Raw genomic sequence first — 25,611 nt, 5'->3', positions numbered from 1 at the left:
CAATGATAGCATGACACCTGAAAAGAGACAGAGGTTGACCTTAGGGTAAGCCATGGGATGGTGCTGTAGTCAATAATATCGTGTCAAAGTGCTATTCAAAGGCCATCAATCCGTGACTTTCAGTACCGTCATGAAGGAGGAGTGCCACGTACGGCGCTAAATAAATAGCAACTGCCATCCAGTCAGTTTTCATTGAAGAGAGCGGCAGCACATCTCCCTGTCTCCTGCCAACGCACGCAGTACACCGCCCCGCCAGGAACACTATGGAAGGACAACATTCTTTTAGTCCATTGAAACATTTTATGCTGAAGGTTGGATTTTTTTGTCAGTGTAGGATGCAAAAGTCCACTTTTCCAACGTCAATATATCACACCAGGGGATTGAGGATGTTTTGATGAAAACAGATGTAGACATGAAAGTAACATTTTCCTTGTTTATGTTAGCTTGATCAGCTCAAGCATGTAGCACAGTTAGCTCAATAATAGTTTTCTGTGCAGACTATGGTGGCCTCAGATGTACATAAAGCAACTCTCACAATAGGTACAGTCATGAGCTTATCAGTCAGGTTGAGAAAGGATACATATGAATAAATGTCTATTCAAGTTCATTTAATCCAGCACCTTCAATTGTGTCGCCACTTTTACTGTGATTATGGTATGAGTGTGAATTTACTTTATTACTCAAACATTCTATGCATATGCTTTCAATATACGACTTGTTATTTAGTTAAACCTATGTTTAGCACATTTATTTAAGAGAAAGAAGTATTGTTTCCAGGAAACAGTTAAATGCATCACAACTGTACTTGATCCACGTTATAATGCAAGTGTGATATCAGTTCTCATTTTGACGTTGCAGTGCATTCATTTTAGTGTGTGAAGCACACAGCCATAGCCATCAATAGTTCCATTGGTGTTCAGGATTTTCGGCTTTGGTTTTCTCATTTTCATTTCAGTGTATCCCTTGACAAGAAGAAAACACATCACATGTGGAAGGCCGGCATAGCCATACAGCCTGGTAACTTTCATGCTGGGTAAACATCACAAACAACTGGAATGCTGATGTCTTTGTAGAATGACAGGTGAAAGATAAGTCTAGCAATGATGGAACTGTTTCTCCAGCAACCCTCCAGCAATGACGATGCAACAAACAAGGCAACTTTATTTACTTGATACAATTTATACACATTTTCTGGAGCAAATACTTCACCCTAGAGTATATATAAATACAGATATTCACATCTCGTTTACAATATACAAACTCCAAGCTTGGATATGAACAATTAGAAAGAAAAGAAAATCTCAGTAATAAAATTTTATAATAATATATAACAATCTCAATCTTTCACTTTTTACATTCTCGGATGCCTTTCGCAGTCAAATTCTATGGGATTGTTTTCTAGTATTTTCTCACACATTACATAGAAACCAACATCAGTTAAAGTGACACGGGTTAATAATAATAATACAGCATGTCAGCTGTGCTTTTCGATAAGGCTGATTCACAGCTTAAAGGTTCTACAATGGCTCGGTATACAGTGTGTTTGTCATGAACTGTGGCTGAGCGAGGAGCCCCTTACGTCCCTACTCATGTGCTGGCTGGCCACTCGTGCTGGAGGGTAGTTTTTGCCTCTGAGACAGGCCAAATCCATCAAGGAAAGCCAGAGAATGGTCAAAATGGGCCTTCACACCTCACACTCTGCCAGACTGGAACATCATCAAGTGAAGGTATGTCAGCAGAGATGAGTTTGGGGAACCCAAGAGTTGAGAAAGCTGAGTGATACCTGTTTGGCCAGGATTGTACAATGACCCTGCTCTGGCTCAGCTAATGCACACGGATTCTAACTCCTCTTTACACAGCTTAGTGATTCACTGTAGTCGTTTCTATTTAAGTTTCTATTTTGATTTGGTTTGAAAGCGCTCAAAGTGTCATTAAAACCTTGAAATCAGTTTGACTCCTAGAATTTGCTTATCTCGTACATCATAAAAATTCCATTGGGTACACGTCCTGAACAGCACGATACACAGCAGCACTATTAGTCAAGACACACCATAAGTCACTGGAGCTCATTCCCAAATACACACAAGAGGTACAAATGTGTCATGGGGTTTGGTGAAGTTGTCCTCTTTATCTTTGTGAGCAAGTGACAAGTGTTCTTCTGGAAAATGATGGAGTCTCTAAGTGGTTTTGGCAAGTGTTGCTGGTTTTGTACTTCATACCATGTTTTGTACAGCCAAAGCTACAAGGCAAAACTACTGGGATACATTATCCTGATGAGTCTGAAACTCCAGGATAAACATCCATCATCAGTGCGGAAAAGCAACAACAAGAAGATAAGGCAGCTGTCAAACACCAACGCACAATAAAAAGCGTGGAAATATGGATACACTTTAGAGAGAGAGACCACTGGAAAATAAGGACAAGGTGATGTTCATGTACAAGATGGTCCTATTATATTTGCTGAAAGAATAATTCAGGTACCACAAGCTGCTCTTTTGAAAAAGCTTCACCAGAATATCAGATGCATTTTTTAAAACACAGTGAGTCACTTTCACCAGCACAGGACACATGAATGCTTCATTATACACAAGAAAGTGACTTCCCAGAACATCTGACTCAACCTTCTCTGTCATTTTGCTGCCCCAATTTGGGTCGTCCCACATTTCCTTCACTGTCTTAGCACTTAGAGCCTTAGCACTTCCCCGTCAGAGAGATGTTGTTGCAGACGTTTCTCAGGTTGTAGCAACAGATGATCTCCTTGAAAGTCTTTCTCATCTCCTGACTCCGAAAAGCGTAGATGAGCGGGTCTATGACGGAGTTGCACATGATCAGGATGAGGTACATGTTGAAGTGAGACATGAAGCATACGCAGTAGAGGTTCCGTGGGCAGGAGATCATCAGGATTAGGTGGAGGAAGAAGGGCGCCCAACATACAATGAAGATCCCAAGGAGGATGGTGAGTGTGATCGCTCCCTTCATGCTCGCACGTTGGTGGATGGAATTGTAGCCAGGTAAGGCGGCGATGCGCTTGACGTGCGAGCGAGCCAGCATGAACATGTGGCTGTAAAGTGAAGCCATAATCAGCAGCATGGTGAAGAAGACGGCAACCAGGCAGATGACGACAGAGGTTGTGTCTGAGTAGATGATGAAGATGATCCCACAGCCTGTGCAGAAGGTCCAGATTCCTCCGATGATGCATCCGGCTCGCTTGACTGTCATAATATTGTGGTACCTCAAGGCATAGAAAATGGTGACATACCTGTCAAGAGTAGAACGTCACATCAATTAAAGGGGTGTTAGGAGAGATTTTGCTCTGTTATTACCAAAACCAATGAGTTCTGCACGGTTGAAATCATTCCATAGATACTGCATGTCCACACAAGAGCTTTCAATTGTGGCAGGAATAAAAAAAAATAGCCCCAGAAAAGTTGTTGTAAAAGAATGTGGTTACATTCTTTTATTTATTTTTCATTTATTTATCATCATTTTGGTAGCACACATGTAATGAAACAACTAAAATGCTACCAAAATTATTTGGACATAGTCACACTGACGGTATTGTCAGATTCTGTTGATCAAAGGTCATGACCTACATTGCAAACTCCAGAATTACGCTTTTGCTATGTGCAAGCGTTGTGAACTGAGAGCCACATCTAAATATAAGAACTATTTAGAGCTCAGACATCTCAAATTGGTTTGGTGCAAATGGCCACCCAACTTTCTATTAGAACTCAGCTAGATGCACCTGATGGCAGTCATCCACCTCTCCCATAAAGACCAGGTCTGTACAGTAGAAAACAACCACTGTGTTTTGTCCTTTAGTGTCTCTTCTAGGTGATGTCTTGTTGGGTCTCACATGGGGCTATTAACCCTTCCTCTAGGCCTAGAATTCACTTCACCTTGTGATCTGTTCACCCCACCATCCGAGTTTTTCTTGAGTATTGGTTTTGCAATTTGGCCAGTGGACAGTGCCAGAATAAGAATATTGGGAATGTGCTGTACATTGTGGATTGTGTCCTGGAAATCTCTTCATGTTAAATCACCTCAACAGATGCTGCAGCTCACCTGTCAACAGCTATCGCAAGTAGACTGCACATGGACGCAACCACTGAGATGCAGATCATGGAGTCAAAGACGTTATCCATGTGCCGAATGAAGTGGTCCTCCACCACCAGCTGTCTGTTGTTGAGCAGGTAAATGATGATGGTCTCCGAGGCGTTGGACACACTCACCAGCATGTCAGCAACGGCCAAACTGCAAAAATAAAAGGCGGAAGGTGTGTCTTTGGGCTGTACCAGTACTAAAAATAACTCACAGAAAAATGAAGTGAACTACAAATGCAACATTGTTTCAGGCGAACTTAATGAGGTCTGATGCACGAACACTCAGACTTGCTTCAATTCGCCTGCAAAAAAAATCTTGCTTCCTGCCAATACACAATATGTCATTGTGACGCAGTCACATCCACAGCAACACTCTCATTGTAATTGTGTGATTTTTCTGCTGGAGCACCAAACCTGAGGCTTTGAGTTCGAATGAGACCTTCGCCTGTGCCCCGCCTCCTCATGCTGTTTCTCTTTTTCCTGTTGGTGTTGATTCGACTAAACTTTGGGTTCATTTTTTAGTTCTGGATATTATGTATTTAAAACTTTGACTTTCTTTTGAAGGGTCATTCCAATACTTAGCCTCAGCTACAGCACTGTCAATGAACACAGCACTCATTCCTGAGAGGCTGTTGGTCCCCAATGTGAGTTGCGGTATGCCTCCAATGGTTTTCTTCAGCATTCCTATAGAAATGTAGTACACACAGCAACCCATTTTGGCAGTTGCTTTAGACAGTCTTTATAATAAGGCAGTACAGTGCTGCATCTTTATGGACCAGAAACAAATCCTTCAAACGATTCCTGGATCCAGATGGAAATCCATTGCACCACTTAACTTTAATCATCTGTTCATTGTCACCTTATTCCCATTTGGAAAATGGAAATGCTTTTATTACCGCCAAGTTGTTCCGCCAAGAGACAGTTGTGCCTCTCTAGTCACGAGGCAAGGAACAAAAACAGCATGATTTGGTCTTCAATGAAAACCACAGTCGATTTTGATAAAACTTTTATTGCCTGTGGAAAGTATTTTTTTTACCATTGAAATACAATGATCATATCTCTGTTCGCTGTGCTGTGTGAAGCCAGCCATATTCTGTGTGAGCTCAGAGACACTCTACTTCAACTCCACCTGACACTGTGCAAGCAATGGCATGCAACATACAGTCGAAGCATGTTTCCTGGGCTCACTGAGCGAAAATATTCACTGCCTTGACTTCATGAGTGAAGCTGATCTAATCAAAATACATTCAATAAACTCTAACTGGCTGATTTAGTGAGATCTGTGTTAAAATAGCGCACAACGTAGAATTGTACCCGGGGGCACCTCATTGCAGGTGGTATACCAAGACTGAATGCTCGGGAGAAAAGTTCACCATGTGAAACAAACACTTGATGTGTACATCAGATTGAAGTGGAAGACATAACTAACTAACCGTAAACCACGTGTTTGTCACTGATAGGACCAAATTGTGTACATGAGTCTGTCATGAGTCATGAGTCATTGTTCTTTTATCCAGGCATTCACTTTAACCATTATGAACCAGCAAAGTACAAATCTGTACTGTCATGCCAACTTAACTCAACCATCTGAACAGAAACACAATTCAGTCTCATAAAACAAAGAATGAATCTGAGCACAGTCACAGCTCGTATCATTAGAGATAGACCAACAATCACTGTTCAATATGACTTGCCTTTCCAACATATGCATTTTTTTGTCCTCTAATATTATTTTCTTTCTTTTTTTAAATCCATCAATCTACAGCATATGAATTTAGAACTCTGCAGTCACTATCCAGTCCTCAGCATTGTACCACAGCAACCGATTGGTTTCATGGAGAACCATGTCACCATGCTTTCTCAACCAGCGTAGTCCGCCAGCAATAGGCCAAACTTGATCAGAGATGCCACCAGTGTTGCCACTGTTACCTTGAAGAAGTAATCCGACTACTGACTACTCCCTTAAAAAGTGACTCTGTTACTTTTGAGATTACCTGAATTTAAAAGTAACTAAGTTAGATTACAAGTCACTTTGCAAGTTATATTTAGCAGCCGTCATCGTCCAAACAAAATTAGAAGGGAAATTTTGAGGTGGTGTTTTTATATCTTACAAAAATTATAGTACAGTAACATTAATCTGATTACTGAGCTACTGAGTTACAAAGTTAACGCGCTAATGGCATCTCTGGATGCTACTCGGCCTTGGATCTCCCTGAACTTTTTTGTTTTAAATGAAATGTGAAACATTACTGTAGAACATTTTCTGATGCTATTTATCTGTTCAAGTATTAAGTGTATTTGTAAAACGTTTCATTGAACTTCACAATCAATAAATAAAACACTACACTTATACAAAATCAAAAGCGCAGTTACACAAATGGAATAACAATTGCAAAATACTGTTTGAATATTAAATCAAGATCACGAACAGCTCATTTGTTTTGGTAGATTTATAAACGCTCTCCATGACTTCAATGACACCCAGAACATTCACTGTACACATCAGATAATATTAACCAACTTTTTACAACAGTGACTTAGGATAGTTCTTTCATGTTGATGAGATGTTCACTGCATTCTACAATAGTACATGACATCAAAATATCATACCTGCACACAAAGAAGTACATAGGTGAATGGAGGTTCTTGTTCTTGATGATGGCGGTGATGACCAGGATGTTCTCCAGCAGTGAGATGATTCCCAGGGTCAGAAATACCTGCCAAGTTTAAAGACAGCATAATAATGGTGAGACACCAGGCCTGGGAGCTTTTGGACGCCAATTTCAAAATGTGACCGTGTCAGGTGGCTGCAATGGTGGCGCCGTGTGAAGCAAGGCATTCGCAACAAAAACATCTTGGATCCAGTCAGTAACAAATCACCAAACTGGGTGGTTATAAATCTGCAAAATGGGCGGTTACAAATCACCAAAATGGGCGGTTATGAGTCACCAAAATGGGCGGTTACAAAGAGGAAATTGGGCGGTTACAAATCACCAAAATGGGCGATTATGAGTCACCAAAATGGGCGGCTACAAATCACCAACATGGGCGGTTGCAATCACCAAAATGGGCGGTTACAAATCACCAAAATGGGCGGTTATGAGTCACCAAAATGGGCCGTTACAAAGAGGAAATTGGGCGGTTACAATCACCAAAATGGGCGGCAACGAATGACAAAAATGGGCGGTTACCATCACCAAAATGTGCGGTTACAAATCACCAACATGGGTGGTTACAAATTACTAAAATGGGCGGTTACAAATCACCAAATTGGGTGGTTACGAGTCACCAAAATGGGGGGTTACAATCACCAACATGGGCGGTTACAATCACCAAAATGGGCAGCTACAAATGACCAAAATGGGCGGTTACAATCACCAAAATGGGCGGCTGCCAATGACAAAAATGGGCGGTTACAATCACCAAAATGGGCGGTTACAAATCACCAACATGGGCGGTTACAATCACCAACATGGGCGGTTACAAATCACTAAAATGGGCGGTTACAAATCACCAACATAGGCGGTTACAATCACCAAATTGGGTGGTTACGAGTCACCAAATTGGGCGGTTACAATCACCAACATAGGCGGTTACAATCACCAACATGGGCGGTTACAATCACCAACATTGGCGGTTACAATCACCAAATTGGGTGGTTACGAGTCACCAAAATGGGCGGTTACAATCACCAACATGGGCAGCTACAAATGACCAAAATGGGCGGTTACAATCACCAAAATGGGCGGTTACAAATCACCTACATGGGCGGTTACAAATCACCAACATGGGCGGTTACAAATCACTAAAATGGGCGGTTACAAATCACCAAATTGGGTGGTTACGAGTCACCAAATTGGGCGGTTACGAGTCACCAAATTGGGCGGTTACAATCACCAACATGGGCGGTTACAATCACCAAAATGGGCGGTTACAAATGACCAAAATGGGCGGTTACAATCACCAAATTGGGTGGTTACGAGTCACCAAATTGGGCGGTTACAAATCAGCAATCAGTAGTCTCTTCGAGGACTAGAGAGAGGGCAGGGAGCATTATGGTGGACTCTTGTCACCCCACACATGGACTCTTGGAACTCATCTCATCTGGTAGGCAGCTCAGAACCCTCCAGACCAGGAGAGACCTTTTATCCATGTTGTTTCATCCATTCCATTTATTTTCTATTGCTTTTCTGAATATGGCTGACTAGAGATGTTCCCTCAGTGTCCCACCTGTGAGTTGTGCAGGAAACATTCTCCTGGTGCGGAGGAGCAGGCAGCCTTTCTGCATTGAGTTGCTGAGTGCCTCATCGTAGTCCACAGCTTTCATGCAGATGAGTGTGAGCCATAGCTCTAGTGCCTCTTAGAGGACCACTGAGATTCTGCGATTTGATTGCCCACTTGTGTGGCTGTCATTCCCTGTAATCACAGTCGCACAACTTTTCTCTTCACCCTGTAATCTCATCCGTGTAGTGTGCCTGCTTTGGTCTGGTCTTCAGCTGCGTTGGTCTTTCACACACCGTACATTAATTGTTACAGTTCAACCTTCTAGATTTTGTCAGTGTAAAAATGTGATCTTCTTTTATTTGTATTCTCAGCATACGTTGGTTGTTGTTGGTAATGCACAGTTGCAGTGGTCCAGTCTCCTAGTTGTACTGCTTTTACTTGATTCATTTGCAGTCTCAGATCCTTAGAACCTGTGTGCCCTGCACAGAACTGACTGCCCAGAGGTAAAACACTTCTATGTTCTTGTTGTTGTCTGACTGATCCCTGCGATCTAAGTGAGACACATGCCACAGAAGCAGTGTGTGTACCAGTCATGTATATTATCCAGTCAGTGCTTTCGTGATGTAGTACTTCCTTGTGCAACTATTATTCAGTTCAGTCCGTATTGAAGGTTCAATCAAACCAATTTTTCTTTCAGCCTTTTTTTGGGGGGACCAGTACACTCTGGCCATGGCAATTTAGCTGCACAACTCAGGAAGAGAACAGTGTTCACCAGGTTTGAATTGTAGGAAGCATTAGAGTCGGAGACAGACATGAGTACGATTATGAAGTCATTGCCCTTAAGATGGAATCAAATACACAAAATCCTTTCATCCATTAACAATGTTTCATATGTATATCAGTGCAATCTTTTCTGTTCTCACAATCCTCACATCCTTCCGTTCTCCTGGCCGTACCCAACTTAATGCAGAAGTGTGGAGTACCTAAATACCCAAACCTGGGGTCTCAGGCTGATCCAAAAAATGCATGCAGGAACCCCTGATGTAAACTGTTCCAATTGTGTCAGTAGGAACCAAATGTAATCTTTTATTAGGAGAAGTCTTTCAGGGCAACATATCCCACTGCCATGGTCTTTACTCACAGGAGAAGCACGAGGCAAAGGGTTCATGTGGTTAGACGTTCAGAAGCTCTCATCACTGAATCATGTTAGCTGTCACCAGCCCTTACATGGCTCCCCTCTATACCTTCTCAGGAAGTAACTGTGACTGAAAGGTCGTCTTACCTAACCCCAACATCCGTCTTTCTTTTACATGACGTGCTGCCCACGACGTCAAGCTATGCCTCGAAGGCGGGCCATGCTTTAATCGGAAACATGATGTTTCCACATTGCGACAATGATGTCTGCAGAGGACGTAAAAATATAGTTTCCCCAACGTCAATATAATACGCCATGGGAGTGAGGATGGGTTGATCAGAATGTCAGTGTGCATTATCATCTATAAAAGTTCAGTAGCTCAGTAGCTTCTAAAACATTTGACAAACCCTTGTAAACATATTCTCACAAACCACCACATGGAGAAAACAGACAAGAGGCACTGTTGGCCATATGTTGCTGCTCCAGTTGGTGTGTTTAGAACGTGTTTGACATGCAGTTCAACAGTGGACGGTTGTGGGAGAGTGCTCAGAGCAGCATGTTTCTGGACTCACCTCCACAGCGATGTGCACCTGCTCACATGCTGCAGGCTTCGAGGTGCTGACGGTGTGGTGCAGCACTGGCGGTGCTAGGGTGTAGTTGGTGCCATAGTAGGAGTAGCTGTAGTTCCAGGTGGAGTTCATCATCTGCTCCTCGTAAGACATGTTCATCCTGGCAGCAATTCTTGACCAAGACAGTGCTGACCCAGTCAAAAGGGCATTTTCATGCAGACTGAGAAAGAAGAGTCAGACGGTTTTGATAAGAATGAAACAAAGAAAAGTTGTTTACAGCCAAACACATCATCGAACCAGTCAAGACATGGATGCAGAAATGATGCTTTCAGACTTGTGTTGGACCAGAGCGCAAAGCAACACTCACTGTAATTTGTTTTTTTCAAGGATTAAAAATGTACCAAAACATAAATTTCATAAACCAGTGCCCCCATTAAATTCAGCAGATATTATTATCAAGATGTGAAAATATAATGATGTAATTTGTGTCAAGAACATTTTTTGGGAAGCGTCAAGACAACTTATTGTGCATTGTGTAACTTGTGTTACAAACATGTGTTTGATTTATTCCAGCCAACTGAACCAACAAGATATTTTTGAGATCTTTGAAAACAAAATTGGAAAGAGCCACAAGGCTCAAAAATGAGAAAAGCATCCAGTGATTGTGGACTCAGCTGATGGAGGAAGCTCATTTGATCTGTTTCTTTCTTAACTGCGCCTCGAAGGCAATGGAACCCCTGACGAAAACTTGTGACACTCTCAAATGACCATTGAAATACTTTGCTTTAATGTGTACATGTCATCATGGTCTCTGTACAGTACTGCTCATGCCTGCTGGCCATCACGGGACAGAAATTTGTTTTCCCACTTTCCACATACGATTCAGAGCCCTGTGCTCTCTAACCATCTTACATCTGTGGGTGGTGGAGCATGAGCATGTCACCACAAGGAAGCCGTTCATTTCAAATTTCTCTGGCTCATTAAGACATTAAAAAAAACTACCTATGGAGTGTTTTTAAATATTTCAGCGAATGCTATGTATCATTAAAAAAAATGTTCCTAAGCTGACGGAACAAGAGATTCACTGAGAGAAACAAGATCAAAACCAAAAAGAGCCTGAGGGTGACGGGGTGGAATTTCCACTGCAAGAGAATGGAGTCTCCTTCTAAATGATGCAGTAAGTCCCTCATCATGAAGATGCTCTGGTTTGAAGTCATTGCTTTATAAAGTTTGAGATGTTAGTCAATGTCATGTTGTGCATGTGTGCATGAACTAGACACACACAAGGATGCATGTAGATGAAGTTGTTTCTGATTTACTCAGTACTGTGCAACTGTCTCAACCGGTAGTAAACACAACCTAGCGTACTGCCTCGGTTATGATTTGGTTATGTGTGTCTCGGCACTCTTCTGCCCAGGAGGAGAATGCACGTCTGACAGATTTCAGTTCCGTCTTTCTAATGTCAATGTCTCAAAATATAGACTTGTGTGCGAGAAGGACCATACTGCAGCGTTCAATAGGTCTTTTGAAACAATATTGATTGTTTCAAAAGATACTTAAATTGTCCCAACGGTGGTCCAGATATTTTTATTTGGTGGATTGTGAAGAATCCACCGACCGTGTCATTATTTTGACCTTCAAATTTAATTAAGCATGAAAAGGACGAATACCTCAGAGCCATTATGTATTCAATATGGCATGATGGTTTTACTCATTATCATTTTGTCAATGCAAGTCCGGTTATTAACTGTGCCTTCAATAATCTTTCTACTTGACTCTCACACTGCTTGGTGAATACAGATATGCAGTCGTAACATTCTAATCCCCATCGATGTTATTGTTTCTTTGAGTGCAAAATCTTTGCATCATCTGAAGATGGAGCTTGGCATATCAATTCAGCCACTGGAGACTCACGGTAGAGCAAAATATTTTAAAGCCATATTTTTCAGTCTACAGGGATTTCCTTCATCCTCGAAGTCCTTGTTCTTGAGTCTTCCATTTTAAATGATGCTCATACTGCATACTACATTTAGGCAGTAGCAAAAGAAAAGGTCCACTATGGAATCTGCTCAACGTGTGACCCATGACAGAAAGTGTCACTGGGCCAGTGACATCCATTGATGAGAATTGGAATAGTGGAAAAGCAACAGATGAGTCAGAAAGCCACATCAAAGACTCAGATGACAGAAGAATAAACCAAAGAATGAGTAAGAGATACTTGAGTGGGAAGCGCACAGGCTCACATTCTTACTTTGATTTGGAAGAGAGATTAAAAGTGCAAAACCATTCATGTATATAAAGCACTTGAAATTGCTTTTTCCTTTGAAGAAGAAGGATGACACCTCTGTAAGGCTCCCCACAGTAAGGGTGTTAATTACATTTGCGTATACTGCTCCGTTCCTGCGTCCACACTCTATGTAACTTGTATCACGTTTAACAGAGTGCTCATATTTCTCCGGAACACAATGAATAAACTGACAAGGCCATTTATTCATGTAAAGGTTTAGATGGGTTTCTTTTCTACCAATGACCAAACAATCTGTATTTTTACACATATTGCATATATTATATTTTATTTGATTGGCAGCACTTTATTCCAAAGCACTTTCCTAGTTGGTGGGATCCCCAATGACCATGGCAATAAAGTTGATTCTGATTCTGAAGAGCAACTTCTAATATTCAAGCCAAAAATAGGTTGTCAGCCATGGATTCTTGCCTCAGTCATTCAGTCTATGACTGAATGAACTGCACTCAAAAACACTTCTAACCAGACAAACTGAATTGGCTGATGAACTGACTGCTGCCGTTCAAGAGGCAGTGGTGGTGGAATCCAGATTCCTGCCTCACAGGTCGGTAAAATGGTTCAGCTTGAGGTGTTGAGCTCTCTACCAAAGCAAAATGGCCAGTCTCTGATGAGCATTCACTTGCGACATCTCATCATATAATTTGAGATAATGCAGGACTAGAAATGTCAAATTTACAGCAGCAAAAAGGAATGCATCAGAAAAGCCTCAATTGTTGTGATGATAGAGAACCACGTTCTGATGCTAGCAAAAGTAGTGAACTCATGCACTAACAAACAAAATACGAGATTCTTCTGCTGCTTTCGCAGAAATGGTATTTTAGGATGCGTGAAGTGCAATTTATTCTGAAGCAGTATGTGTCAAAACCATCACCACTTGAAATAATGAAATGTACACAGAGGTTCCTGGTGATCAATAATGGGTGATTCATCAAACCTGCTGTTTTGAGTGTTGTTTAGAATTGCAAATGGATGATGCGTAACACTCGGTGGCACAGAGACCAAGTGCTTTTGTTCCTCCGTAAGTCAGTCATAAATTACCATAATTTAATAATAATAAAATAAACACTCCCAACCCTCCCTATGTTTTATCGGATTAATTCACTGGAAAGCCATTTTAGCATGTACTGTTGAGACTAAGTGGTGGTTAACTGCCGATGTATGTATGTTGAAATAGCAATATTGAGCCAATTGAAATGGAGCGTCTGGGTTCTGTGCACCGACCAACCAAAACAAATATACACCAAGACTGCCTGGATTAACAACTGCCAGGAGCGGCTACAGCAAAACCTTATGAGGCAAATGAGTGCACGAGTCCCCAGCAAAGATCAGACACACCTCACAGGCTGTCAACAAAAAGCTATTCTTCAGTGATATTTGGAAAGGAAAAGGCTGAGTTCCATGGCTGCACATCATTATGTTAATCCTCACTTTCTGCTCCAAGTCCCTTGGAGGGAATTTGAGAGGTTGAGAATGTATGAGTTGAAAATGCAGTGAATACTTTACTCTCCTGGTGGACAATGACTGTTGCTCACTTTTGATGCTGTTTTGTCCCACTTTCCTATTTTATATTTAAAAACAATAAGGACGTAAACAAAGATGAAAACCATCATTCTTTTGAAAAGAAGACACCATCTAGAGCAAATAGCTGAATGATTCAGTACGCACAGAGAAACTGTAAATTAAGTTTTTCTTCAAACTGAACTTGGTTGTGAATAATAAGTGTCAGTCAGTGTGTATTTTTTTGGTTGATCCAGTGGCGTCCAGCTCGATTCAAACTGGTGAGGCTCAACAGTGTCCGATAATAACACATCTGTTGCTCTCACATGAACCTGCACATTTACCCGCCCAGAAAGCCGCTGCAAGTTCTGCTCTGATTCTCGACTGACTGATGCACAAGTAAGTGCGGCAGCTGCAGACTTTTAGCTAGTGTGTGGTTGGTTGTGGAGCTGTAGCTCATGAGGCTGAGACAAAAATTGAGGAAGACCTTTGAGCGCTTGATAGCCAATAAACATACTGAGGTGGTGGTCTGATTCTTGATGAGATGTCTCCCAACGTCTCACCGCCAACTTATCCCCTGGAGAGCTGCTCCCAACCCAAAGGACAATGCATCTGCTGACAGCTCTCAAAAACAGTGAAGACCAACCTTTCAAATGATCATACGCTTGCTGCTGAGATCCACCCCACACCCACTGTTTCTAGTAAGAGAGGAGGTCTCTCAGTTGATGGTCTTTCTCAGCCAGGTTTGGAATACATTCCTCAAACTGCTTTAACAATTTCAGGAAACCTGTAATATTTGTGGGTTCCTTCTTCGTGCTGTTTACTCTGATTCCCTCTGGATCAGGCTTTAGTCTGTCACATCAGAGAATGTGAACAAAAAACTTCCTATAATAATGTCCAAGAGGAGTTATGACGGTTGTATATTTAACTCTAGAGACAGAGAAACATGACAGGAGCCTCAGTTAGCATCTTGCTTCATGAAAACTTGAGCTACTGTTAAACAAGCAGGTGTGTGCACCACACCTCCGCTTTATTCTGGTAAGGCTTTTCTTCTTTTAAATTAAATATAATGCTATTATACAAGGCCTTTCTTCTTAACTTCTTAAAAATATTGAAAAGTATTGTTCAGGGACGATTGTTTTTCAAGACTCATGCACCATTAAACAACCTTGTTTTCAGAAGCGCTGGCTGAGGTCCTTAAATACTCCAGTTTTATTAAGTCAGTGTCACACGTCCTGCTGCTGACCATCAAACGCAGAGTCTCTGCTTTACATAAGCGTTTCTATACAACCCAGCACCTGTTTCAAAATGCAGTAATGTGTGCTTACCCAAGATCACATTTTCTCTCAAGGGATCATCCTCAAAGTCTCTCACTCCTCTTCTGACTGAAAACTCCAGCTTTGTTGGAAAAATGTGACGCCGTGCTCTAAAAAGATGAGTTAAAAGCAAGACATTTTGGTTTGTTTTTAACTCCACTTTTCGGTTCAAAGGGACCCACAGTCTTGGTGTTAAATTAATAATATATTAAAATATATTACATATTATACGTACCTTAAACCCAAATTTTGGGGTTAATGCTACCTCAAAATGAGCTAAACTGTATTCATTATTTAATTACATTGAAATGTTTTAAGAGGCTCTTTAATAATTATGTAGTGCTTATGCAACCAAAAATATCGCCAGGGATTCAACAACTCCAATATGCTGCAGCTAGATTCAAACCAGCAAGTTGCAGGCTGTCAGCTGTACTGCCTGTGCAATGCTGCTCAAACTGAGAACAAACAGACAATTGTACACAAATGTGAAAAATGTTTTTTAAACTTGTCATATTGGCCAAATAATGCAGACAAAAAAAAAGAAGAAAAAAAAACAAATCAAGACATGGGATAACCAAAACAACCCAAGACTTTTGGTGAAATATGAGCACAATAACCCAGAAAATTATTTTTAAAATTAGTTTTGCACAATTTTTAGGCCAACCCAAATAACATAGAAATTGGCTAGTTGTCTGTGTTTCATGATACCTCATCTACCCATCACTACATTGGAACACTGACGTTTTTGAAAATGAGGAACCTGACAGTTTCAAATGAAAGTTAATGTTTGGGGTGTAGTCCATGCACTTAGACAAAAAGACCAAAAAAAAAAAAAAAAAAAAGCTTATACTGTTTTACCAGTGCAGCCAATACAGAGACAAACGGAGGCGGCAGCTTGAAGTTTCAGAAGAATACCTGTGTCCACAGACACACAAAGGCTGAAATGTTAATTCTTTCTTTTGGGGAAGTTTAATTGTCATGTGTTGTCAATATACTGATTTAAATTAAGTGAATCAACACACATCAATATGAAGTGGAGTTCACTTGTGAATCACACTTTTTGATTCATCTGTTCTGAATGTAACCTAAAGGAAGATGTCATCAACACAAGAGTGGCCAATAATTCTTTCCTCACGCAAACATTTGTCTAGTACAGCAAGCCAACATAACAGATACTGTGAAGAACATTCTTCTGAATAACCTCAGAGGCCCAGGAAAGACATGATAAAAGTTTTACATTGTAAGCAATATTGGCCACTTGTGTGTTGATAAAATCTGCCTTTCGGGGGCGCTACTGAGCAGGCTATGGCATAAGTCGTGTTTTTCTTCGGCTCTTCCACTTTATGCATATTTAGTTAAAATACATATCTCCAACATGTTATACAATACAAGAAAGAGGCAGACAAGATGGTCAAAGGCAAGAAAAACTTCCCCGCCGAGTCGGATGTGCACTTGAGAGATGAAGAGGAGCACCACTCCGACGACACCACACCAGCACCTCACAGGGCTCGCCAGCACCTCACAGGGCTCGCCGGCACCTCACAGGGCTCGCCGGCTCACGAGGCCACGTCACAAAATACTTCGTCATCTATACTTGAAGCGATTAGACAGATGGACAAAAAGATGGACAACAGGTTCGATGGATTGATGTCGTCACTCAATGGCGTAAAAGCAGCATTATCCGAAAACTCAGCCCAAATAACCGGACTGGAGAAAGCTCGGGATGACCACGAGACACGCGTTTCTGACTTGGAGAGAACTTGTGAACGGCTGACGTCGCTTAACCGGAGCTTGACAACTAAACTCTGTGACTTAGAGGCACGGTCAAGGAGACAGAACATAAAAATAATGGGGATCCCGGAGAAAGCGGAAAAAGGCTCCCCGACGGCGTTTGTCACTGAATTATTACTGAAGATCCTGGGAACAGTCAACTTTCCTCACGGGATTAAGCTTTACCGAGCGCATCGCATGGGCCGACTGTCCAGCAAGCCTCGCATCGTTATCGCGAAACTACACCACGACCCAGTGAAAGAGCGAGTGCTGCAAATAGTTGGCTCCAAACCGCCGCTGAGTTATGAGGGACATCGGATCAGCATCTTCCCGGACCTGCCTGCTGAAGTGATCAAAGACTGAAAGGAATTCAATGTAATCCGACGAGTTTTGAGACAAGCTGGACTAAGACATGGATTTCTTTTCCCTGCTCGTGTAATTCCCACGCACCACGGTGACACCAAGATATTTAATTCCAACACTGAGGCCGAGGAGTATGTCCATAAACACATTCAGCCACGACAACGGAGAACACCTCTGCGACGACATCTCAGCAGTGACAAAATCTGCCTTTAGGTTTCAGAACAGTTACAAAAAAAAGTGTAATTAATTTGCCATTAATCGTGAGTTAACTCAGCCTTAGTGCAAATAAATGAGATTAAAAATTGACAGCCCAACAAAATATGCATGTAAAGTCCTTCATTGTTCTTTTAAATGTGTGTTGTCAGAAAAATTCAAGGAAAAATATAGCTGACCATCCATGCACATTCCCCCCTTTATTCATGCACGTTTTCAAGTATGCTGTTTCTTTCTGAAACTTGCTGAGTAAGACGCATACCGTGGACAAACTTATATGAGATGTGTAGCAAAACCGGGCTCCTCAATGCACGAGTGTGCGCGCTCGGCACAGACGCTGCTAGGACAAAACAGTATGAACAGTATGAAGCGATGATCAATGAATGACTGAGATCCTAGCTAGACAATTGTTGGAAGCGGTCTTGATACCTCACTTTCACCATTGAACGTCCTGGCACTGACATAAGTGTTGTGTGGGTCGTGTTCTGATTTTTGCTTCCGTGAATCACCATTTAAACACACCAGCACAGCGAGGCGACCAATTGTAATGTTCATTCATTAATAAAACTATTGATGGTTGTCAGACGTTAGTTACTCAACGTGCAGAGATCCCAGATGATCCAAGCACAAACAAGGCTTTTCTATTGATCTGGAGTCGCTGTCCAGAACTTGATCACACTGAGGAGGGAGGGATTTGCATGTACCGAGACACGTTCACGCCATGGACCGTTTGACTCAACGTTCGGACAATCTAAGCCAGGCGTGGCCAACCAGTCCCACATTGTTTTACTGTGATGCTGAAAAGAGCCACATCCTATGTAAGGCTCACCTAAACAGCTGGTCACGCGACTTAGCGGCAGTAGAGCGGTTAAAGCACATCCCTGTGTGTCACAAGGTTCCTGGTTTGCATCCGGCGTATGTGTCTTGTGCATGTATTTTAAAAATTCATACATTTTACTGGCTTCATTCAAGTTTTTATATAACCTTATTTAAACTAAAACTCTTTTAATGTCTTGAAAATATTTGTGTAAGAATTTTAATTTTATAAGAATTTCAAGTCCATTCCGTGTAGTGGAAAACCCTGGCCATTGTGTAGCGAAAAACATCTGGAGCAAAAGCAAACAGATGCTTTTGTTTGCTTTTGTTCAGGGATTCCTCCATGTTTGTTGTTCCCATCCTTGCTGCGACGTGTCTTGTGCATCACAGTGATCAGTGGACCAGGAACTTGTGTACTTCCAAAGGTTCCCTGTTGTCTGGAGAGCAAACTGTTAAATCTATATCTATCTATCTATCTATCTATCTATATATGTTGGGGTTTTTCGCTACATAATGACCAGGGTTTCCACTACTCTGAATGTACTTAAAATTCTTATAAAATTGAAATTCTTATACAAATATTTTAGTATAGTATTTAGTTTAAATAAAGTGATATAAAAACTTGAATATAGCCACCATTGGGATTTATTGTGCTATTGTCAAATGGATGCAAAATGAACAATATTTTGTTGTTTAAATGTATGTATGGGTCCATCATTCGATTCAGCAATATACCACATTCATTCAAATTAAAAATGTGGCTTCTTGTGGCAAATATTTGTATACACACACACACACATATATATATATATATGTATATATATATGTGTGGATTGTGAAGAATAGTTTTTCTGTGCAGAGTGAATGGAGAGAGGTGTAATTTGTAACTGCACCTAACTACTTTTTATGCTATGATGACCAACACTGGGCGGGTCTTACTATGGGTGAACCGGGCTAACATGTCGGAATGCTAAACTGCGGCACATGGCCGCCTTTCTGCTGTGTAAATAAATGGTGATCCAGGTCAGTTGACTTGATGGACAGGTATGTTCATGTGCTAATTTGTCTGGATGGGTGTGTGTATTGTGTGATATGAGGTAATTTACAAATCCAAAAGGGTTGTGTGCTGCTCTGACAAATATTAGCCTAAGAATCATGACGCTTGTTTCGGGTTACCCCTTGCTCAGAACAGATAGATCAGGTCAACCCACCGCTCCCAAGCCCCAGTTTCGTGCTGCTCTTCACCAAATGAGCCAGCGAACTGACTGGGATTTTAGTCAAGTTGAAACGATTGTTTATACAGGAAATAAGACAAAAAGTCAGAGCTATTCTGGCGAGTCTCTAGAGTCCCAGAGCTGTCTCTTAATTTGTCTGAACGCAGCGAGTGGGTTCCTGACTCACTTGTGCCACCGACGGCTGTCTCGAGATCCCCTCTGCATGTGTGGAGGGCATTAATTAGACAGACTTGAAAAGTTCGAGCCTCACTTTCTCACTTCCTCCCTGTGATTACATCATTAATTCATTCACAGTGGTTGTGACTCAGACTGCTGATACTAAGAGTCTTATTCTGTGGAGTGAGCCATGCACTATTTGCAGATGACACCAAGAAGATGTCTACAGTAGTTTGATCATTGCGCATGATTTTCCGTGTTGTGCTCATCGCTATTCCTACAAGAAAGGACGCTATAAATTACTTGATACTGATACTTGAGGTTGAGATTTTACTGCATGCACAAATTACGTGTTTGTTGAATCAAGAGTACTGAAAGTACCTGATCCACCAGAGAGACAAACGCTGTTAGTCATGTACAGAGCCGAATACTACAAATATTTACATGTGCAACCTACGCAGTAGAACCAAATACTAACATGACTGAAACAACGGCAGAATAAAACAGGTCATTTCTCTGTTGTGTTATAATGCGTTCTAATGACCTAATTTCTCTAGAATTATAATTAATATGCAAATAAAGACAATGCCATTCATGGCACCCATCAGAGCCTGTTGTATTCACATGCATGTGTTCCTATTTGGATTGAATGCACTTCACAATAAAATATGATTCAGCCAAAAACTGGAATAAGTTCACTAACAATAAGTCTGTACATCAAGATTATGTAAAATTACAAGTTGTTATTATACTCTTGTAAAAAAAAAAAAAAAAAAAAGCATACACCAAAAGTGCCTCATACTATATTCTTATTCCTGAAGCTGTATGAACCCCTGAGCTGTTACAAGCCTGTAGTCATAAGGTGTCTGTAATCGTATATTTTTGTCAGGTGTATTTTGTGTATTTTCCCCGGCTTTTATTTTGTTGTTGTCTGTTTTGTTTCCTTTTCCTTTGTTCCCTCCAGCTTAATGGCCACGCAGCTGGAGCTCATCAGATGCTCAAGCCCCGCTGATTTCTACACCCGGGTTCCAGTCTGCGTGGCCAGATGGTTGCTTCGTGTCCTCATGGTTTCTCCCTGCCCCTGCCTGTGTTTCCTCACTCCGCATTTGGTGTTGATGTCCTCAGTTTATAGTTCCTGTCCGTTTTTTGTGTTTTGATTATTGTATTAAAGAATTGTTTTTACTCGCTCCAGCCACCTGCGACTTTCATCACTGCATTCGGGTCCCTCCCCGTGTCTTGAACCATAATAATTTATATATAGTTTGTAGATATAGTTTGACACAGTTCAGTCGCAACCTGGATTTACTTCTGTGATCATTCAGTCACATTGACGTCATTCCTCTTTAATCCAGAGGGCAAGTGCATGAAACAAAAGACCTCTATTTGCTGCTTTGTTGACAAACTGCTTGTCCCCCTGATGTCATGTTGCCTGATTCTGGTGATGTGCTTGGCAAAGCGGGAGGTTTGGGAGGGATAGTTATCTCAAAACAAGAAATTGTTTTGGTAAAAGTTGTATGATGCAAAAGTTCCTCTCCATCACACAGTGTCCTGTTGAATTTAGTTATTGTACAATGGTGGTGCCTTTGATATATATATATATATATATATATATATATATATATATATATATATATATATATATATATATATATATATATATATATATATATATATATATATATAGTTATACCTCACATTATCTCAAGTCCTACCTGCTGTTTCAGCGTGTCCCAACATATCCATACTTGACAAAAAAACCCACACAGCCTGAAACTACGGTGTAATCTTTGACTCCATGTCAGCATTTCACCTACATATTTGCTTCCAACAACTCAGAGTCATCTAAAAAGTCAAACCAAATGCTGAATCCCACTGACCTTGAAAAACTCACCCATACGCTCACATTCCCCCACCTACATTATTGCAACTCCCTCTCTGCTTTTGCCGAAAAATCTCTCTCCCACCTCCAACAGATGCAAAACCCGGCTGCTAGGCTTTTAACTGTTCATAGCAGACAACATCACATCACCCCAGTTTGCGCCTCTCTACACTGGCTTGCTGTGTGTTTTAGAATCGATTTAACTGTATTTCTAATAACGTTTAAAGGTTGCCACGGTCTAGCTCCCAGCTATGATTTATATATACTGACCACCACAGACAGAGTTGCCAAGGGGAATTTTATCCTTGCTGGTTATCTTTTACTTACCTCTGTGCTCTAGTCCCTTTGTTATCGCTGTCTTTCAGTTTACCATGCCTGATTCCTTTGTGCCCTGTGCTGATATTAATCCTGTTCTTATGTAAAGCACCTTGTGACATGGCGGGTCTAAAAGGTGCTTTAAAGATTTCATATTAGTATTATTATTCCATAAATGTGACGTTGTAGTCGAGGTATTTCGGGTTAATCAAGTTATCTTTATAGCTTTAGCTGGCAATGAACAAAAGCTAAAACACCATACCCGTCTGGCCTTATATTGTAAACAGACCAGAAGAAGCAAAACTAGAGATGAGCTTTGTTGACAGTCACATTCTTGAGCAGGACATTTAACACTTCACCGTTACAACTGTCAGAAAACCATCAGACTTCTTGAGAACCCCCAGTTTGTCTGCTCTGTGGTCACCCTCCAGTCTCCTACGCTACTGTGCCCAGAGTATGTTAAATACACATATACACTTCAGAAATCAGATCTGTGCTGTAGAGTTTGACACACAATCATATTACCCCCCAAAAAATGCAGATCAAACATCTATGTCTTCTTTCCTGTTGTAGCTTTGCTTTCCCACCAGCTGTTCCACCCCTGGAGGGACAGTCATTCAAGCATGTAGCATGCTGGAACAGAAGGATTCTTCAGGCTGTTACCGCACGGAGGGCAAAGAGAATAAAAACATTTTTGAAAATTGTGGCCTCTGGAAGCAGAAACGCCTTGGAGATTTCATATTCAACCAAAGATAGTGCCGCTTTATTGGCATAATGCTTCTGAGGGGACACTCCTTAACCTTGATTGCTTGTGGCTCCAAGCGGAAATAATGGGAACTCATATGAGAAGTCACTTTTTATTTTGGGGACTACACTACATACACAACCCCTGAAACGATAGGACATGGAGGAGGTTTGAAGGCGTCTGGGATGCACAACTGGTGCTGTGATGTGAACGCTGCCAGCCCAGATAAAGGGAGCAAATAAGCTATAAGCCATTTGTCAAGGCGGAGGTAAGATATATTTCATCAAAAGTGTGAACATGCTGACCATCTATTGTCAAGAAGACCGACAATCATGGATGTTCAATGGCGCCTTCCTCAAAGGTGGTAAATTGGAACGCTATTGTCTAATTTTTTGGTCCGTTTTCCAACGATGGCTGGCACTGCTCTCTGTGGAGGATGCTTTTATCTGCAGCTAATATACACAAACAACCCCACAGTAGGATGAATTGCTTTGGGAGTGAATTAGAACATCAATTCATCACCTTTTAATTTGGAGGATTCGCACAGGAAATAAGGCAAATTTGAGAGGAGGAGAGCAGCAGGACGTCCATGCTATCGTGTTCAGAGGCGATGAATTATTCTCACTGATGCAGAGCTCAACAAGTTCAAGCAAATCTGGCCACATGCCACTAAACTATGCATCCTATGCTTAATGCCGATTGAAAGATTCATAATCTCTGACAATTCACTAGTGCAGCTTCTAATGGCCAGCTCATGTCAACAGAGAAGCCAAAATGTCTGACTGAAACTAATGTTTCATTTCACCTTTTCCTAAATCTGGTCCCTCTCATTCATTGTTACATAACACCATTTATCTGACAAATGTACCAAAATATAAAGAGCCTCTGAAAGGGAGCTCCTTTCATTCAAACCCCCTGAAGCCAGTAATTACAAGTCAGGAACAGTTGAGCATCCCCAGCTCCTGAGCTAAATGCGAAGTTACCATGCGCCGCAGTGAAACATCTTCCCTAAAACATGAGTAACAGGTTACTGAATAAAGGTCGTCTTTAGAACATACACACGAGAGATGACTCACCTCTCCCTCGTGCAGTGACTCCAACTGGACCCACGGTCGGCTCGGAGGGACTGGATGGTGTCTCAGAGGAGCATCACGGTCTGAGGCATTGTCAGAGCTGCTGTGTGTTTCACAAAGTGAGAGAGAGAAAAAGGAGGAGGGCGGCAGAGAAACGCCTCCTTTCACATCTGACAGTGCAAACACGACATTCAGTGAGTGACAGAAATGAAGCACCCCCACAGAGGTTGTTGCTGGTGGATTTACGGCACTGTAGCCCTCAGAAAAACAATGGAAAGGATCCACTCAAAATCAATGGAGTATTGCACAAGTAAATAGGCAGCGCTTGTATTAGTTTTGGACACTGGTGTAGCAACTGCTCTGACACCAGACAGGAGAAAACACTGAAGCCAATCCTCCACATGCACGACAGAAGAACAGAAGTGTGATCTTAGCTGTGACAGAACGTGACAATGTACTCCTTTCCCGGCACCGCTGTGGTATGAAAGCAAAACATTTATTTCAAAAGGATGGATGAAAATGGCAAATGGCAGCAGTAGAAAGTTATAGTATAGTAAGTATTTATTTCTTCACTCAGGATGCTGATATGGTGGTTTTGGAAGAGCTGGTGGTACAGTGGCGGTTCTGGTCAGCAGGTCAATGGATCTGGATGAAGAGACTCAGAGCTGGCCGGGAGAAGACAGTCATAGATGTAGATGGTGGGTAAAGATGGCCGCCTCTGTAGTTTGGGCATCTAACAAGAAAAGTCTCCATCTCTTCATGAAGACACAACTTCCATGACAAGATTTGTTTAGGGAAAATTAATGAAATGGAGACATTCTCTGCCAAATTCAAACCTTGATAGAAGTCCACATAGGTTGTTTGCAGCATTTTATAAGGATTTCAGGGGTGTTTGTGTACAATATTGAATGAACATTGAACAGTTATATGAACATTGATATACTTCACTGACTTGTGTTTCATAAAGTCTTCTGGTTTCTGCTGGTTTTTACTGGAACTGGTCACGTGATGACAGCACACTGGAAGAATGGTTCATTTTACAATCGAAATGAAAACACAAATGTATGAACAAACATGGTGGTTATCCAGCAGTGATGTTTTAATTGTAGTCTGGTGATGTTGTCTGTGACTGAGGATTGAAATCCTCCTCTGTATGGAGAGCCGAGAGCTGTGTGAGAGCACGGCATGTAAAGTAAGATTCTTCAGCACTGCTGCTGCCATCTGGAATTATTTTTCAGCAACTGCTGTATATTTCACTCCCCCTGTGGGGTTTGTCTCATTCAACATGGCGGGTGTTTACATTCCTCCACAGTTGTGTCTCAACACGTGACGTCTTTAATTAAGTTATTTAAAAGTCAGACAGGAGAGGGAAACCTCTGAACTGAACTTCAGCGTTATACAGCATCTACAATGACCCATGACGCTCCCAAACATCTCTCCACTACCTGCATTCCTCAATGTCCTGAAGGACAACAGCCTAGCCATGTGACCTTGGACCATCAGTGACTTGAGGAAGAATTTACTGCTTATGTTGCATTACAATATGTCATATGTCATAGAATTCAATTGAATTAATATTGATTGATGTATGGTCCTGGTGTGTGTGTGAGTGTGTGTGTGTACAGTACGTACAGGCAGAGTGGCATGTACATATGAATTCAACCACTTACCTTTAGAACTCACAGAAGTAGAGAAGTGAAGTTCAATCAAGAAGTGCAGTTCAAGTGTCATATGATCTCCTCAACCAATCGCCACAATGCAGACCAAGGAGCTCGGCAAATAAATGAAGAACAACGTTGTTGAACAAGTCCGGAGAACAAGTTCAGTGGTACCTTGGTTCTCGACCACAATCCGTTCCAGACGGCCGTTCGAGAAGCGATTTGTTCGAAATCTGATT

General features: G+C 41.5%; 1 protein-coding gene across 1 annotated transcript; it reads right to left on the bottom strand.

Annotated features, from left to right (window-relative positions):
- Positions 1-1,173: 1,173 nt before the first annotated feature.
- Positions 1,174-23,826, bottom strand: mc5ra (melanocortin 5a receptor). The gene is made up of 5 exons (XM_053880696.1): positions 23,718-23,826; positions 10,035-10,251; positions 6,714-6,820; positions 4,066-4,254; positions 1,174-3,259 (listed from the first exon to the last, which is right to left on the bottom strand). Exons 2-5 carry the CDS (start codon positions 10,188-10,190, stop codon positions 2,692-2,694), a joined length of 1,020 nt encoding a protein of 339 aa, XP_053736671.1. The 5' UTR covers positions 10,191-10,251; positions 23,718-23,826; the 3' UTR covers positions 1,174-2,691.
- Between the last annotated feature and the right edge of the window lie 1,785 nt (positions 23,827-25,611).

Source organism: Synchiropus splendidus, chromosome 12, assembly GCF_027744825.2.
Source record: "Synchiropus splendidus isolate RoL2022-P1 chromosome 12, RoL_Sspl_1.0, whole genome shotgun sequence".
NCBI lineage: Eukaryota > Metazoa > Chordata > Actinopteri > Syngnathiformes > Callionymidae > Synchiropus > Synchiropus splendidus.
This window is presented reverse-complemented; position numbering and strand designations above follow the sequence as displayed.